General features: G+C 39.3%; 1 protein-coding gene across 2 annotated transcripts in view; it reads left to right on the forward strand.

The window, feature by feature from the left end:
• Window positions 1-3,261: 3,261 nt before the first annotated feature.
• The window catches only part of LOC139133554 (uncharacterized), a 52,802-nt gene continuing 36,211 nt past the window's right edge, over window positions 3,262-19,852 (forward strand). Inside the window, exon 1 of one of the 2 annotated variants that reach the window (XM_070700261.1) lies at window positions 3,262-3,397. In XM_070700261.1, the coding sequence (XP_070556362.1) occupies window positions 3,301-3,397 (97 nt within the window). In that variant the 5' untranslated portion in view covers window positions 3,262-3,300. Of the gene's footprint in view, window positions 3,398-10,655; window positions 10,832-19,852 lie in introns of those variants that run through there. The other variant, XM_070700262.1, reaches the window with a different exon arrangement.

Here is a 19,852-nt window from a genome sequence, read left to right on the forward strand (position 1 = left end):
ACAAGGGTTGTTATTTGATACACATAAAGGTTAATTTTTAAACCGAAGATTGGTCCTCAGATACACGGAATTATAATAAGAAGAGGGATTTTTTGAATAAAAGGAGGTCTGTAGAAGATAAATCACGATGCTGTGGAAGGATTCATCAAAGAGCTACCTTAAAATGGTGCAACTTCTTTATTTTCATGTCTTTTAACAGTGTGCTTTTCAGGATATATAATATGTCTCGCAGGAATCACAAGTCAGAATATAAACGGAGAAGTGTTTTTACCGAATTAAATCGGTCTGAACAACATAAGTCACAATCGCTTAGTTAAATATGAAAGAATTTCATTATTGGGTTACGTTAAAATGGTGCAATTTCTTGATTTTCATGTCTTTTAACACAATGTGCTTCTAAGGACACAAAATATGTCTCGCAAGAAGCACCAGTCAGAATATAAAAGGAAAAAGTTTTTTTTTCAATTGAAAGTGGTCGGTAGAAGATAAGTCACAATTGCTTAATAAACTGTGAAAGAATTTAATCAATGAGTTACGTTAAAATGGTGCAAGTTCTTTATATTTTCATGTTTTTTAACAATGTGCTTCTAAGGATACAAAACATTCACTGTTCTGTATATTTTTCTCATTGTTCTTCTTAGAGTACAAAAAATGTATCTCAAGAAGCACATGTAATTATAGAAGGTAGCTAGGAGGGATCTTTATGTTTCAAAAGAGACCCACACTTTAGGCATTCTAAATTTAACGAAACAGAGTACAAAATATATAGCTCAAGAAGCACAAGACATCATACTGTCTATAAAATTGGTTTAAACATTCAATGTTCTGTATATTTTTCTCTTTGTGCTTCTTAGAGAACAATATATATATATATATATATATATATATATATATATATATATATATATATATATATATATATATATATATATATATATATATATATATATATATATATATATATATATATCAAGAAGCAGATGTAAATATAGAGGGGAGGTAGGAGAGATTTTTATGGTTAAACAGTGGCCTGCACTTTAGGCATTCTAAATTTAACTAAATAGCAAAAGACATCATATTGTCTACAAACTTGGTTTTACTATTCAATTTTCCTATCTTTTTCTCATTGTGTTTCTTAGAATATATAGAATATGTACGGCGCTTATCTGACAAAACGTGCTTATCTGACAAAAATAACTAATTACTGCTTGTAGCCTTACTCATTTGTGGAAAGTAATCCCTCACACAATACTTCGTCAGTCAAAACACACAAAGGAAATCTTAATTAGAACAGCCAAAAATCATAAAATAGCCATATAATAGTTAAAAAATACAGTAAATTTCACTGATTGCGTAAATTCGAGCACCTCAATTAATCACTGTGTATACATCGATCAAACACACAGAGGAGAGGGCACGAGGTCACATGAGGTCATCCGCTCTCACGGTGGCGGGGGTTATCAAAATCACCACAATGGCAAGCAGCTAGCAGAGCACTTGTGTTGTTGTTTTTGTCACCTTCCTCGATCGCTAATTTTGCCAAAAATAAATTATACTCAATAAACATGCAAGTGAATGAGAAGAGAAGCACTACATGTAAAAATACGGCCTACAGTGAGCGAGCCCGAGCCCGGGCGATGGAAGAACAACCACAACAAAAAAAGAATTTATTAGGCCTACATGTCAACAATTTGAGAGCAGTTTACAGAAACAAAATCCTTCGTATAGAAGACTTCGTACTAACGTTAAATTAGCACACTCCGTGTACACAACATCGTACGAAGCGCGAACTGGGCGCATAGTGCGCTGGCTAAAGTGACTCCCCAGGGTATACTAAAAAGTTTTGTCAGATAAGCACGTTTTGTCAGATAAGAGCCCTACATACGTACTTAGGGGCGACGTCAAAAGTTCAATGTAGGATAAAAAATTAATTCCCTTAGTTTCCCCCAAACCCCCCCCCCACCCCCTAGAAACTTAATGGACTTATATTGAACCTGTTGCCAGGCTCTTTTATGTAAAGCGAAGCTAAGGATCAGTCAATTTAGGGGTGAAATAAAGTAATGCATCGTTAAGGCGCCACTAGCTGTAACTCTTGAAATTTGTTGACCTCAAATTATCTACCTATTCTTTCCTCTCTGAAATCTACCCTCTGAAGAGATATGAGCTTTTACTGCATTAGGAAACCATTCCTTTCAGAAACATTTGACATGTAAATTAACATTTTATTAACGGTCATTTTGATTTCCTGGCATTTTCAAAAATTGGTAATATTAAAAAGGAATCAGAACATACAATGTCATAGTTGAAAACATTCACCCCTATGCATTACATTGGACTACTCTGTACAGTTTATATGAAGATTTAAATGCAGATATGCATAGTATCAAGGGTTTTAGCTTTTCTGCATGGGGCTGTGATTTAATGTTTGGGCGAACATTTAATCGCAGTGTAATCTTTATCTTGTTCAAAATTGCATATATAGCCGCAGCAGTGTGTACACAGACCTAAATGACTACATTGTCACAAACTTATTTTAGTTTGAAAGTAAAATCATAAATATAATGCTAAAAGATACAGCTAGTGGGGCTTAAGATTGGGAACACACTTTGTGTTTCATCCAATGTAAATACAACATACTAACAACAAACTTGAAGTTTATCAATGAATGAACAAGAACAACAACAATAAAGTCCAGGTTTCTCCTTCCAGAGGCATAAAAACTATCTCATCTGTCCTGGTGGTTGTAACAACTCAGTTCACACTGCTCCATTCAGGCGGACTAGACATGCACCAGAAATGTAGCAAGATATAATTAAAAATAAATTCCGAGTGCAACCAGAAACAGTAGAGAAACTACCGTCTATGGTGCAACAGAAGCCAACAGCCTGCATTGTTTACACTAACTAGGCCAGGTGCAGCTCTGCACCGTGTTAAAACAACTCCCTCCGCTGGATTCAACACGAAAGTGTGCATTTCTGCTCTATTTTTTCAAAATATTCATTCCCCTGAAAATTTTTACCTTAAATCGATTTGTAGGATAGAAACTTTTTTAGGTCAAAACCCCCCCCCACCCCCAAACTAAAAGAATTAAGTTTTTTATCCTTCATTGAACTTTTGACGTTGCCCTTAGGCATGAGCAAGGTAGCAGAAGGTAGGGAAACGGAAGTGAGAGCGCCGCCCTATTTGGAGTTTCGTTGATCACTGCGTCTCACGTGACCAGTTTCCTTTACCTGTGCTTGTCACTGACGAGTACGCGGGACCAGCCAATGTTTGGAGTGTGACCCAAAGAAGCACAACACAATGGCGGCTTCTGATTCAGGTACTGTTAAACGACGAAGAATAGATTCCGCCGAATTTAACGATTTTCTCTGTGAACTTTCCGATTACGTAAAGGAAGGTGAGTCATATTCTTTCTATGTCACTTTATAGCATAGGGGTAGGTGACCGGACGATTTTTAAACTGAATTTTTTGCCAAAATCTTGATGGCACCTGTTGAAAGTGTTGGTACAAAGTCCAAATCTGAACAAATAATTTTGGCTAATCAGCATGATCAAATTTGGCAGCCTCGGGAAAATCAAAGCTTCCAAATTCTTTCCCTGAGAGAATATTCTAAAGAGGAAATAACGAGACAATATGACCAAAAATCGGATCAAATATTGTTAAAATGGCTCAAAGATGACTAACTGTACAATAATGAGTCTGGTGAAAGGTGCATTGATAGTTTCCAAATTATTTCTGTGAGATTATCATATATACCTAGATTCACTACCCATGTAAACCCTTTGGAAAAGGCGCTCTTACAGGTGTGTAATAAGTTGCCGTATCACGGACCGGCACACTTTGTCTAAATATGGACATTCACGCGCAGTTCTGAACTACTTTCAGTGTGGTTGCTATGCGCGTTGCTATATGTACACTTCCCAACTTGTAACAAATCAGCGCGAGATTCTAAAATAGCGCTGATCGCAAATGACGTCACTGTTCTCTCCTATATAGTAAAATCTTTTTCCCGGTGCACGATTGTAATCTCGTTTCTTATTTTGCCCCGTTCTCGCGCTATAGGTCGAAGAACGGCGTGATTTTTGGGCTCCAGGTTCTCTATGATTTCAGAAATATGGTGATATACAAATTGTGTGATAAAATTCCCGAAATTTGACTAAAAATGCGATTCTTTAAACTCCCGTTTCAGTCTCGCGAGAGAGATGAAAGTTTATTTATTCCCTCAGTTGTCGGCACCCCCGTTGGAGGTTCCGGGGGTAAATGGTAAAAAGCAATTTTTTGCAAAACAAAATTGGAGTCGGTAACCCCTTACCTGTATGTCATTAAATTAAGTATATTTTCATGTGCTAAATTTCTTCGATTTTCGGAGAAATTGCACTTTTCTGTATTTTTACTCGGTCCGTCGAGCGCGTGATGTGAGTGACGCTCTTCCATTTACTGCCGGACACCATTTTCGAACGCTATATTATAAGGTGACCCCCGCGTCGCTTACCCAAGGTAAGCTTACCCTATGCATAAGAAGGGGAAGTTGGCATAGTACGCGGCGGCATTCAGTCCGTTTACGGTGCGTGATGTAAAGGAGGCCTTCAGTTGATTTATATTTCATGTTCACTTTGTACTTCAGATCCAAATATTGGTATGTCATATTTTCAAAACAACATACACAATGCAGAGCGTCGTTAGGAGCAAAGTACAAATTAGGCAAAGTTTGCGTGCTTTTCGCTATTCACCGTTTTCGCTGCAATCTGTTTGCTGCTAGTAATTTTGTTATGACGACTGCAAATCTTCAAAGTGGGAAATCTAAAACTTTCATCTAGCCATCACTTCCTTGCAATTGTGTCATAACTCTATACAAATGTCTGAGTAAAATAGAGGAAGGTTGCTCCACAATTCTTATTAGTGTATTTTAATGTTTCGTACATGTCCTATGGTCTGATTGTGTGTTATTTCGGTATTATTAATATTCATGTTTTATCATGTGTATTGTCGGCTATTTGGTGTAAGAAATTAGCCATGGTGAGATGGTTGTAATTACTTGCCATGTGAACGTAAGAAATTCATGATGGAATAAATAATTTCCTAACAAATTTGAAGATTTAAGCATAATCGACACATCCAGCCTTTAATAAATCAAAAAAAAAATAAAATATTCATCCAAATGGTAGGCCTACAAACAAGAAAGCTTATAGATCAAATTACTACAAGATAGAGTTGGGTAATCGCATGATTTTCTGTCAAACACACCTGCGATCAATAATTCCCTTGCTATCTACGCAAATCCAACAAATTTTACAACTTTTTAGCACGCATATCTGTGCTTTCGGTTCACAGAAGAATTGCCAAAGCTAACTGCCACACCTCGATACGTACCGCGAATGTCGCAACATCTAACTTCAATAAATGAAGTCGGCCTATCCAAAGGCAGTGTCGGTCTGTTCGCGGAGAAATTATCATAATCTTAGACGCAGGTGACTGCCATCTATACTTCTCTTTGCGAGTTACGAGTCTCCAACATATTTTATTATTACCGTTCAATTGATAAATTTGATGTAATATTAAATCATACTAAAACAATTATCCGGGACCGATTATTTATGTCACAAGCCTTGCAACATAAGATTCACTGGCATCACAACAATGGTAGCCAGTGTTGATCGCAGAGAGTATATAGCTCAACTCTGCATCTATTCTTCCCCTGCGATCTACACTTCCCTCTGTTACCTACGCTTCTCAAACCTAATTATTATTACAGTTCAATTTATAAATTCAAGTTAATACTAAATCATACTAAAACAATTGTCCGGGTTCATTTGTCGATGTCACAAGCCTCGCAAGATACGATTCACTGGCATCAGCACAATGACAGCCAGAGTTGATCGCCGGAATACACGAAGTATAGCTCGCAGGTAACTCAGCGATCTATACTTCCCTTGCGATCTATACTTCCCTCTGCTATCTATGCTTCTCCAACCTAATTTTTTATTATTATTCAGTTGATAAATTCAATGTAATATTAAATCATACCTGGACAATTATCCGGGATCGATTGTCGATGCAACAAGCCTCGCAATTTACGATTCACTGGCATGGCAGCCAATGTTGATCGCAGGAAGTATAGCTCGCAGGTGACTCTGCTCTGCGATCTATACTTCCCTTGCGATCTATACTTCCCTCTGCTATCTATGCTTCTCCAACCTATTTTATTATTACTATTCAGTTGATAAATTCGATGTAATATTAAGTCATACCAAAACAATTATCCGGGATGCATTGTTGTGACAGGCAGTTTAGCTCGCAGGTAACACTGCGATCTCTATAATACTTCCCTTGCGATCTACACTTCCCTCTGCTATGTACGCTTCTCCAACGTGTTTTATTATTACCGTTCAATTGATAAATTTGATGTAATATTGAATCATACCAGAAAATTATCAAGGATCGATTATCGATGTCACAAGCCTCGCAAGATACGATTCACTGGCATCACCACAATGGCAGCCAGTGTTGATCGTATAGCTCGCAGGTAACTCTGCGATCTATACTTCCCCTGCGATCTATACTTCCCTTTGCCTCCAGGCTTCTCCAATGTATTTTATTATTAACGTTCAGTTTATATATTCGATTTAAGAATTATCCGAGATCGTTGATTGACCTCGATGCCATAAACATCGCAACATACGATTAATTTGAATCACCACAATGGCATGCACATGGCAGCCAATGTTGATCGCAGGAAGTATAGCTCGCAGGTAACTCTGCGATCTATACTTCCCTTGCGATCTATACTTCCCTCTGCTATCTACGCTTCTCCAACGTATTTTATTATTTTTGTTCATTTTATAGATTCAAGTTTATACTAAATCACACCAAAACAATTATATGCGTGACCGTTGATCGATGTCGATGCACAAGATCGCAACATACGATTAACTAGTATCACCACAATGACAGCCATTGTTGATCGCAGGAAGTATAGCTCGCAGGTAATTCTGCGATCTATACCTCCCTTGCGATCCATACTTCCCTTTGCGATCAACGCTTCCGAGATGCATTTTACTGTTTCGTTCGATCGATAATTCGAACTTAATACTAAACATTCGAAAACAATTACGCAGGATCAAATAATTTTCGATAGGACAAACCCCGCAACATAAAATTCACATCCATCTCCATGCACGGGGAAGCCATGCAGTGTTGGTCGCAGGAAGTTTACCTCGCCGATACCTCTGCGATCTATACTTCCCTTGCGATCTACGCTTCCCAAATACATTTTGCTGATTTCGTTCAATTATAGACTCCAGTCAATGCTAAACCATTTTAAAACAATAATTATGGGTTGGTTATCGATGCCAAAACCTCACCACTTATTAGAGTCACTGGCGTCACAGCTATTCAGTGTAGCCAGTGTTAATGGTCGCCGGGGAAGTGTAGTTCGCAGGTATAGCTTGAGCCTGGCAGTGTAACATACGTGCATACGGAGTAAAATAATAGAATTCTTCTTCTTCACAACATTGGAAAGGTTACTAAACACGGACAAGAAGTTCATTACATCAGTAAGCATAACCTCTCTGTGATTGTGTGATCGTAAAAACCACCTTTCTCCCATTACATTTCGTATTCACCAGACTCCATTTCGAAATAGGCAGTGTAGTCTGAATCATAGACCCTCGAGTTTCTCGAGGGTCTATGTCTGAATAGAACTCGCTGTCATGCATAAGTAGCTATATTTGCATAAATCTGAAGCTAATTAGTGTAAGCAGTTTTTATTGCAGTTCACTGCAGTGGCTTCGCGCTCTAATTCTGAAAAGGGTTGTAAAAGGCATATTCACGACTTAGTCAGAGTACAAGCTGCAAAAACAGCCATGTACGCAACATTGATAAAATTTGTCCGCATTTCAAACTGCGTGTCCGATGTCGCGCGCGTACAGCTATATTTAGTAACAAACCTGTAACCGTGAACAGCGCTATTGCATCTTTCTATTTAAAATGTTCCAAAATAATTGAGATTCAACACTTACTTACACTTGATCTCAATAGTAGAAACATGCGTCTATTTTTATAACGACAGGACGCTTAGTAGGATACCAAGCTCGATAAAATTCATTCATCTGTTTATTCAATTATTGCCTCTATTTTCAGCTGACTTTATGTATATCAGGATATTTAAGAAAACTAAAATATACAGTCTCACTTAACTTTTTACTAGTAATGCATAACTCTCACAAATACGGTAAAAGTTTTATGTAGAATTAAAACCTCTAAGTGTAAAACGAGCGAAGTTTCAGGATAAAGAGTTTGGAAAATGGGTAGGTCGGATCACCCACTGAGTATGAGTATGTACCGGTAGATTTTGTTACCATCAGTTACTATGACAGGACATGTCGACAAATATAAAGTCATAGGGTTTTTTTCAACTGATTAAACGTTGCATAAATTACAACTCATAAAAAAACAACATTGATGAAGCAAAGATTGAATGGGGGAAATGAATGAAAGTTTCAGGATGGGTTTTGAAAATTGGTAGGTTGGATTACCTACTGAGTATACATGTAAGCTTAGATTTGTTACCATCAGTTTTTATGACAGGACATACCAACAAAAATATATGACAGAAAGTCATTGTCATAAAATTAAGATTTAGGCCTAATGAATTGATCAGTTTTCAACTGATCAAGTATTAGGCCTATAAGCCTTACATTTATAAATATAACCCACAAAACGAAAAAAAGATAACGATGATGAAGCAAATATTGAATGAGGGAAAGTTCTGACACATTTCCACAAAGCTATCCAGGATAGACCTTTGAACTGTCGTTTGTTGACAGTTATAATTTCCAACACTTCAGTGTCATTCCAGGTCATAAATTCAACACTTGACTCGTTCCTTTATCAATGACTCTCATCATCCTCTGCAAAAAATCATTCGTCAACACAATTTAGCTGTGGCACCTCCACTCTCTCAAAACAATTTATGGCACCTTCAAGAACCAGAAAACGGTGTAGCAAAGAGCGTTGTAACAATGTTTGTTATTTTCAAATACTACATTCGTGAATGAATACAACTGAATGCAGACAAAATACATGTAAGTAGATATCAATAATTATTGATACCAGAAATAAACCAGTGTATCCAGAAATACCAAGTTCTACTTGAATTTTGAGGGATGTCTAGAAAAAAAATATTGATAAGCATTGATCACTTATTGCTTGGTATGCTTTTCACAAGAATGGAAGTAAGGTGACATTTTAGTATGATTTAGTGTAGCTGTAAATATCATGTTGCGGTTTCGGGCCACAGTTTGAAATGGATAACACAGGTGGAAATTGGCAAGACTAAGTTCTATAAATTACCCTATTTCAAACGTTATCCCTCAGCTACAACATCATTTATTTACCTTGAGATTCAAGATTCTCGCCCATCTAAATCTAAATCTTCTAGTCACGAGTTACCTGAGCCCCTCCAATGGCAGAGACACATTAGACACAAGATGCCGGGAACAAGAATTTGATTTATTTGATCATTTTTCCTACCTCCCCTGTTTTATATTTTCAGACACCGTGGAAGGGATTGAGATAATTTTGAAATCCCAAACTCTTGCTGTATATCAAAAACAAAATAACTGTAAAAAAAGCTTATCATGTCATTGTCTCCAATCAAATTCTGTAAAACATTTTTCCCTATATGATTTGTTTGTGAATATGCAACTTTGTAGTCAAGGCAACCGCTCACAATGTCTTAATGTGGGTCAAAGATCAAGCCGACAAAAACAGGAAAATGACTGTGAACATTCTTCTTAAATCATGTGTCAAAACTGAAGAATCTGATGTGAATACTTCAATAGAAGTGCCTTGGGTGGGGGTGTGCTCTAACATATCCACTTCTCAATCATTTTGGTAGCGCATAAAGCTCATACACAATATGATCGGGAACTATTTCATTCAGCAGGGTTCTGCGAAGGATCTTGTATGCATAAATAAATATTTGTCCGCATTTTTCCGCATAAACGACGAAAATAAAACCTGCGAGTGTTATAATGGTTATTTAGCGTCACACTTATTCGTATGAATTGATGACTGACACTACAAGCTGCAAAAATAGCCGCGCATACAACGACAAAATTTGTCCGAATTTCAGCATATTTGTCCGAAAGTCGCGCGCGTGCAACCGTATTTAGTATCAAACCCGAAATCGCGATCAACGCTATTGTCGTCTGCCTTCTTCAGTTCTCAGTGCTGATCAAAACACCATGGCACAAGCTGATGAAATAATGCAGTGGTTGCAGGAAATTCCCGCAGAAATCTAAACAGTATCTTGTTCGGTGATATTGACGATGGCTTGAAACGACAAACACCTGCGCATCCGCCATAGGAAACGAAGACATGGATTCCGTGAACAATTTCATAAAATCTCAGCGAAAGGTCAGTACCATAAGAACAACCCAGAAAATCTCGTTTACCAGACCTCGTCGCTTCGCCACTGCAAAGTGCGCCGCTGGCGGTAGGACATGGCGAGTCGCGGAGCGACGAGCTTCGAGTCGCGAAGCGACGAGGCCCAGCCAGTGGAAAAATTACTTCATGTTCCTACCGCCAGCGGCGCACTTTGCACTGGCGAAGCGACGCGGTCTGGAAGCGAGACTACGACCCAGAGAGATGTAAACAAGTACGGCGATTTATCGAGACTCGGTATGATGACCATCGTGAGCTGTCTGACATCCCAGCAACTGCCCTGATGATTGAATACCTAGTGACGTTTTTCATCAATATGAAGAAAGACGATGGGAGCGACTATGAGCCTGATTCGATCTCGGCAGTGAAACACAGCATTGAGAGGTATTTTTCGGAAAAGTGATACGGCGTTTCTCTAAGGCCGAGGCTATTGCCACGCGCGTGTCAATAGCCAAGTTGTCCCAATTGCCACGCGCGTGGCAATAGCCAGGTTGTCTATTGCACGCGCATGGCAATAGACAACCTGGCTATGGCCACGCCATGGTTTTGAACGATAATTCTGAGATGTTTTTTTTGACCTATAATTGACTCTCTCAATGGTTCACGTCCTGAATCCATATTTTTTGCTGATAATTTGGTAAATCAAACGTAATCTGTTGCTCGGCATCAGAAGTAAAACATGACCGACCGTCATGTCTAATGAAAACGCGCAACGGACTACATCCATTGATCTCTGAGTATTTATCATCGTTTGTCATCAGCGTTCTTTGCCTCGCACATGTTTTCAGGGAAAAATAACGATTCGCAAAGTTTTTGGGACAAGTCTTTATTGTCGAAGCCAACCTGGAGCTCGACCATTCACTTCACGTAGCTACGCGTAGTATGGCTTCAATCGGCTTCAATCATGCTTGGCATAACTTGTGTTACATGGAAAATCAGACTAAACTTTCAGGTGCCGCCAACTGGTAAATTTCATGAATTTCGCAAAATCATCACAAAACATGTTTTGAAGGCTGATATACCGATTTTTCGTATGACCTTGACCCAAAATTTGGAGGGGAAAGTAGAGCTGTTCGTAACTGCCCTCCCACTGGCATACACGGAAAATATGCCCTCCCACTGAATTTTGATGCCCGCTGCCCTCTAGTATCTATAGTCTCCCCGCTCCCCACTCCCCACAACTTTTCACGCTCCCCTCTGCCCTCTTCCCACTACTGAAATTTCCCATTGCCAACTAGATGCCTACTAGGCAACCCACATCAACGCAAACCGTGGGAGCAGCTGGCAGTATAGCTTGGAACATTGCTCCCCACTAAGTAAGGCGCTAATCCCCTCAAGTTCTATCAACCACGCCGCTTTCCCCTCCCTTACGTATCTTCCGTGCCCACTTTCAAAAATTTTCTCCCCGCCCACTGAAAATAGTGAAATTTCTTCCCCGCCCACAGTAAATATAGATTTTTTCTCCCCGCCCGCTGATTTGTTTTGAAATTTGCCCGCCCGCTGAAAAACTTCGCACGAACACCTTTTTGCACGAACAGCTTAGTTGGCGGCACCTGACTTTTTCTCTAACAAATGTCAACCAGTTTGTCCACCCCGTTTCTTACCAAATCAAAAAATTAAAACCAGGAGTCACTATAAAAACTTTCGTGCCACAGAAAAATCGAAATTAAACATTCACAGGGGCCTCCATTCGAAAGTTCTGATGTCGCGTATACAGCATGCACTTACCGGTAGTTCGTTGACGTGATGACGTCGCTGACAGATAGGTCACGTGGTCAAAGGTCAAAGACAGACGTTTGCGGCAGGTCAGGCCCCCGAAACAATTTCTCTTGGGTTAAAATGAGTAAATTTGAGTTGCTTTCCAGACAAGTTCTTTTTAAATGGTATCTTTTGTCATGGTGCATGAATGAGCATGCTGTATACCGTCAATCGCAGGGCTTGCATTTGATCACAGAGACTGCACACACCGACCGGTCCGTCCCCAAGCTTCGTCGACCGTCAGACCAACTTCCCGAGCGCAAGGTGAATCGTGGCAGAAATATACAATTACACTTACTTGAGCTATTTCTACACAAACTGGGAAAAGTTTAGTTCCACACTTGACAAAATCTGTCTTGAAAAAATCTTAGAGTGTCAATAGCCACCTTAGCTATTGCCACGCGCGTGGCAATAGCCAACTTGGCTATTGCCACGCGCGTGGTAATAGACACTCCGTTTCTCTAAATGATAAGCAATTCGACCTAGCTAACGAAGCACTGAAGGCAAAGCGGATGCAACTCAAGAAGCGTGGGATGGGCGGAAAGCCTCAAGCATCTGAGGCAATTTCTCCCGAGGAAGAAAATGCAATGTGGAAGTCTGGCGTTCTTGGAAAGAAGGACGGTGAAACTATCATCTTCACGCTGTGGTATATCTTTACGAAGAACTTTGGACTCCGCGGTCGCGACGAACATAAAAAACTGACCTTCGGCGATATAAAACTACAGAGAGACAACTCCGGACACTTGTTCCTAGAATTTCGCGAGCGTGACACGAAGACTAGAGACGGAAAGTATATGGATTGTCGCTCCGTCCCCCCTCGCGTGTTGAAGCTCCCGGAAGTGACCGTGACCCGATTTCGATCTACCGCGAGTTCATCAATCGGAGACCCATTGACGCGTGCAACGATGATAGTCCGTTTTACCTTCAACCGATCCCGTCTCATAAGATCAACTCCTTGCTGTGGTTTTATCCGCGACCGATGGGTAAAAACAAGCTTGGATCTTTCATGCAACGGGCTGCAAAATCTATGTCATTTGCTGGACGCAAAACAAACCACTCCGTTCGCAAAACAACAGTGCAAACCCTAAGCAAAGCCGGCGTTCCGCCTCAGCAGATCATCAAGATCACTGGCCATAAAATGTGTCGAGTCTCCAGCATTATGACACCGTCTCCATCGATGACCACCGCCGTATTTCAGGCATTCTGACAGATGTCGCCAATCAGCAGAGGTACAGTTCTGAGCCTGCCACGGTGACAGGCGTGAAGACGGAGTGCCGGCGATCAAACCCATCGCAAATTCACCAATCGCGAAAAGACCACTCTCCCCGCTGCAACCGAAGACAGAAAACGCGCTCGCCCATGCACATACGATAATGAATAACTGTACATTTAACATACGCACACGAAAGTCAAGAGAAGCCGTCCATTTGTCATCGAATCTGACAGTGATAGTCAGTGATTCAGTCTGTTGACTGTTGCATTTGTTTTTCGATTTTTGATGTTTTTGCTGACGTTGCACGTTGACTAAGTCCGTGTATGGTGTCCAATCCATGCCAAAATTACTACTTTGATTTTACAACACAACATGCCATTCCGAATTCTATTTTACAATTCAACATGCTATTTCACAACACAACATGCCATTCCGAATTCTATTTTACAATTCAACATGCTGTTCTGAATTTCATTTCACAACACAACATGCCATTCCAAATTCTATTTTACAATTCAACATGCTCTTCTGAATTCATTTGACAACACAACATGCTCTTCCGAATTTCATTTGACAACACAACATGCCATTCCAAATCCTATTTCACAACTCAACATGCTCTTCAAATTTCATTTGACAACACATCATGCCATTCCAAATCCTATTTCACAACTCAACATGCTCTTCCGAATTTCATTTGACAACACATCATGCCATTCCAAATCCTACTTCACAACTCAACATGCTCTTCCGAATTTCTTTTGACAACACATCATGCCAGTCCAAATCCTATTTCACAACTCAAAATCCCATTCTAAACCTAGCTCTGCGGAGCAGGGCAGTGTTACAGGCTATCGAACAAGATTCAAAATGGCGGACGCGAAATGGTCCCCTCGCACAGAGAGAGAAATGCGAACTTTGCACGTCTAAAAACGCAGCTTATCACATTGTGTATCTAAACAAGATGAGCGTGCTCGAAAACTAGGATTGATCATGATTTAAATTAAAAATTGGCTGTTTTTTGCTCACGTGTTCACACACGTGAGCATATGGTTTAGCCATGTCTGTCTGTGTGTGTGTGTCTGTGTGTGTGTCTGTGTGTCCGTGTGTCTGTATCCCCATTATCTCAAAAACGGCTGAACGTATTTCAGTCAAATTTGGTAGACATCTTCAGAATTCAAATGGCTAGAACTGAAAAGGTTTTGGTGGGCGTGGCTTGCATATTAATGAAGTTATCACAGTTTTAATTTTTGTGATACATGGTAGTCTATGGGAAGCATGATGACCATGGTTTCTGGACATCTCGACCCCTAACCAACTCGACCCTAGACAACTCGACCCGCTACCAACCAACCCTGGTTAGACCTTATAGCCTTGCTCCTTCATGCCAAATATCAAAGTCACAGGTCTTGCCAATTTTGAGAAGAAGATTTTTAAAGTATTGTTTTTCTGATTTTTCTATGACCTTTGACCTCCCCTATACCTATGCAGCTAAGCTATGGCAAGTGGCTTATTCTGGCGTATGTTAAAGTCCAAGACAGCCAGCGTCTATTGGACAATGGCCAGCTAGGGGACTAAATTGCTCTCCACAATTTTGGGGATTCCACTTGACCTTTGACCTTGGCATCTTCCGCAACTCATTTATTATGTGCATTTCTAATTCTGAGCTAGCCAATAGAGCTAGAGGTCTGATTTTTGGTATATAGGGATAACTTAGCAATACAAATTTTTTGACAAAATGTCATGTGATCTCGATGACCTTTGACCTCAAATATACATATATGGCCATAACTAAGTAACCACAAGTGCTACACCCTTCATATTTGGTATGATGGGAGACCTTATGACATCACATCCTGTACCTCATTAATTATGCGCATATCTAATTCTGAGCCAGCCAATAGAGCTAGAGGTCTGATTTTTGGTATATAGGGATAACTTAGCAATACCATTTTTTTGACAATATGTCATGTGACCCCGATGACCTTTGACCTCAAATATACATATATGGCCATAACTAAGTAACCACAAGTGCTACACCCTTCATATTTGGTATGATGGGAGACCTTATGACATCACATGCTGTACCTCATTAATTATGCGCATATCTAATTCTGAGCCAGCCAATAGACCTAGAGGTCTGATTTTTGGTATATAGGGATAACTTAGCAATACAATTTTTTTGACAAAATGTCATGTGACCTCGATGACCTTTGACCTCAAATATACATATATGGCCATAACTAAGTAACTCCAAGTGCTACACCCTTCATATTTGGTATGATGGGAGACCTTATGACATCACATCCTGTACCTCATTAATTATGTGCATATCTAATTCTGAGCCAGCCAATAGAGCTAGAGGTCTGATTTTTGGTATATAGGGATAACTTAGCAATACAATTTTTTTGACAAAATGTCATGTGACCCCGATGACCTTTGACCTCAAATATACATATATTTATTGTTTGGTTTATTCCAAAATGCATAGGCCTCAGCCCATCGCATATTAAGGCTACAGAACACAAATCGGGAGAAAAACAAAACATGTTATCGCTATTTACAAAAGACAGCTACGAAAAACTACATAGAAAAATATTAAATCGTTTCTCGTTGGTTAATAAAGCCATCTCTAATCTTATACGCTTTGTGAATAAATATTGACAATTTGTAAAGAACCCGATTGTTGTTATTTGCTAAGAGATTAAAAAACTTTTCTTGTGTTGGATGTATTCTGTAACCTAAAGGTATCAAATCAACTCTCAGTTCTGCGTATAATGGACAAAGTAAAACAAAGTGAAATTCGTCCTCTACCAGCGAATTTCCTATACTACTACATATGGACAAAATCTCTGATTCGCAGGTATGGGAGGATTGCAGTGTCGTCCGGTTTTCAATTTGTAACATATGGCTTGAACATCGGAGTTTGGCAAGATATACATATATACATATATTTTGTCAAAATAAACCTGAAACTCCTCTCATATTGCACCATAAAACACATCAATTTCCCAAAATTTCCAATACGAGAGGGGGAAACCCCTTCTCATGCTCTCCCCCTTGGGGTGTTCTAACAGTTTCACTTAGTGAAAAAATTAAAAAACACCTCTCAGATTGCACCAGACTGCACAATTGCACACATCAATATCTTAAAAATTTCCATGCAAGATAGGGGAAAGCCCCTGTGACACTTCCCCCTAAGCCTCTCGCGTGTTCTCCCTCTGTACTTTCAAATTCTGCCCGGTCAGATATCCTAGTGAAAACCCTGTCATAATACCCATCCAAATTAAACAATATACTATATGGTTAGATACTGCGTGAGCTTTTATATCTTTATTTTATTGGTACTTGCAATTTAATTTTGATGGGTTCACCTTTTTTGAACCATCATGAGATAACTGATGATAGTCTAGCAGAGTACATCAGGATTTCAAAGGTCTTTACTGTTGCTGTATTTTGTAAATTTTACAAATACATGTATTTGTATTTAACTTTTCTAAGTGGGGGGGATCAGTCAAAATTTCAGAGTTAGAGAGGGGAGTTACTCAAATTCATCATGGTTGAAGGGGGTGTCACTCGAAATTTCTGAGTTTCAGGCCGTAAATAATGACGGCTCCCTTATATACAACGCATCACAAACTTGATGACAAATAAAAAAAAAATTTGCATTGCTACTCCATTTGAAAAAAAAAATTGATGCAGCTCTGACAGTAGAAAAAAAAATTGCTGTCACTGTGACAGGAAAAAAATATTTGCTCCCATACCCATTTCCTCCATACCCCTCCCCAAAAATCAAATGGTTCTCCCCTTATCGTGAAAGACCGAGATTTACTATATGGCGTCTGATACGGATATGGTCCCATCGCAGAGAGAGATGAAAGTGGGCATTGTTTTCGGTGGAGAGTTCTGCGCGTTGCAACCAGTGGTTGGTTTTGCCTATGGCGGTCAGCAGGGCTGTGGTGGGAAACTGATTGTTTGTCATATGGTTGGTGAATATTTCCCATTTTATGTACCGATGCAAGCTGCCTAAATTGTTGAATTCTTGTTAATTAATCATAGTGTAAAGACCCACAATACAGTTGTTAACAATCGATATCACAGATATGATTTTTATATTATCTTATATCTCGAATTACTTTACGATGCCAAACTTCAGTGAAAGAAAAAATGTGATAAACAGAACAAAAAGTTATAAAATAAAAAAGTTACTTCATTATACTGGCCACGATTATACCCTTCAGATCTCCCCTCCCCCCCCCCTCTTGGCCAAAGAATCATAGTATATATCTGATGCAGACTAAAATAAAAATGTGTTTCAGAAAGTAACTTTGACGGATTTTTTTTCTTTTACCTAAGTGCGTCATCTGTTTTTCTCAAGTTTCTTTGGCTGATTATTTTTATTGAAATTTGTGGGAATTTTTTTTTTCGAAAATTTTCCACTCCCCAATGGTCCACCCCTTGCCGGCTAAAGGCCTCCCACCACAGCCCTGCTGACCGCCATAGGCAAAACCAACCACTGGTTGCAACGCGCAGTTTCTCCACCGAAAACATCGGTTTTTTTTCACCCAAAATCGTGATCGATCTCCTATTTTGAGCACGCTCAACTTGTCTAGATGCACGATGAGCTAAGCTGTGCTTTTGAACTTACACAAAGCCCACTTTCATCTCTCTATGCGATGGGACCATATCCGTATCAGACGCCATATAGTAATAATCGGTCTTTCACAATAAGCCTCCCACGCACGGTGCACCATAGACAAAACTGCTGATTGCAGCGCGCAGTTTCTTTTCAAAAAACAGCCAATTTTTAGTACTTTGTGCCCTGTGGCAAAGGTACTAATGTGATGACGCGGCCTCTGATGTTGCATACAGTGGGCCGTATGCTGTGGACGCAGGTATCTCAGAAACGCTTCAGTAACTTTTTCTGAAATTTGGTCTGGTGGTCACTTGGGCATGTATCTCAAACGGTCTTTTTTCTTTTTTTGATTGAATCATTTTAAAGTCACTTTTTTAGCTTTTTTCTGAAAACCACTATTTTCAATTTTTCCTCAAAACCACTGATTTGATTATTGTGATATTTGGCATGGGTGTTCGTATAGTTGCAATGCCGTCAGAAATGTTCAAAATTTGGTGATACATGCCTTGTATTATTTTTAAACAATATTTTTATCCATTTTTATTTTATATTTACTTGATTTTTGCCTCGCTTTCGTTAAAGCTACCGTCTGCGCATGCGCACAACTCTAGGACAATTCTGAGTTGAAGAATCGAATCGGACGCCATCTTGTTTCTCGGTGTGGGTACATCTTTTACGTCGTGAACGTTTCACTGTGTGTTTTCAACATATTCTATAGTTATGAAGTTGACAGTGATGCACTTTTGCGGCTGTCGTGTGTATTTTTTGGTACGAAAGGCGCCTTTGATCGACTGAAGAATGATGGCCTCCGTAGGCGATAAACACCGGTACCGGCAGGCATATCAGTTCTACTGAGGAAGCAATCCACTGGCCCGTATAGGTCAGGGGCTCACTTAGGGAAGAACCACATGATTCCGGGGGGGGTATGGAGGATTTTGAGAAAAAAAAATGTCACCAGGTGAAATAAAAGAAAAAAATTAAGCCTGTTATGGCTTGAGAAAAAAAAATTCTCATAACAGACAGAAATAAAAAAGGAATTGTCACAATGCAGTTGAAATGAGCAAAATTTTGGAAACTTCATCCTCATGTATTCTTTGCTGGCATGCTGCCATAGGCAGCGCAAATGTTTTTACCACAAGCAATTCTTATGTGTTTTTTTTTCCCAGCGCTTACGATATAAGCATTCACTACTTTACACCTCAGTGCACTCGATGTTTCCCTTCCTTTTCTGACCCAAGAAATCATATTTCAGGATTTCTGTTGCAATATCTCAATGGTATAGGCAATATCTAGATGGGACTATTTGACTTCTGTAAATTGTGAAAATTTAAAACACAAGACAGGAGTCAATAAACTAGTGTTAAAACCAATACATTATTCTCTCAATATAAATATGTTAGAAAGATTACAAGTTGACAATGAAAAATTGAGGAACAACAAATATAAAGAAATACAATGTGTGAGCCTTGTTTCTCTGACCACAAAAGATAACATCCCCCCCCCTGAGAACTTAAAAGGAATTGACTATTTTAAAGAAAAGCAGGTATAGTAATGATCACAGTTGATTTGCCAAAAAAGTGTTCTACAATTGAAAGTTGTATATATACTAGACTTTCCATTTTGTTTTCATTTGTTGGAATGTAAAATGAATACATAAAACCATCCTGTGATATGTGAAACAGTGGCTTAAATTTGAAAATTCACTGCTACTCCATTTGAAAAAAAAATTGATGCAGGTCTGACAGTAAAATAAAAAAAAATGCTGTCTCTCTGACCAAAAAAAGTTCCAATACCCACT

The sequence above is a fragment of the Ptychodera flava genome, chromosome 5 (genome assembly GCF_041260155.1).
Source record: "Ptychodera flava strain L36383 chromosome 5, AS_Pfla_20210202, whole genome shotgun sequence".
Classification (NCBI taxonomy): domain Eukaryota; kingdom Metazoa; phylum Hemichordata; class Enteropneusta; family Ptychoderidae; genus Ptychodera; species Ptychodera flava.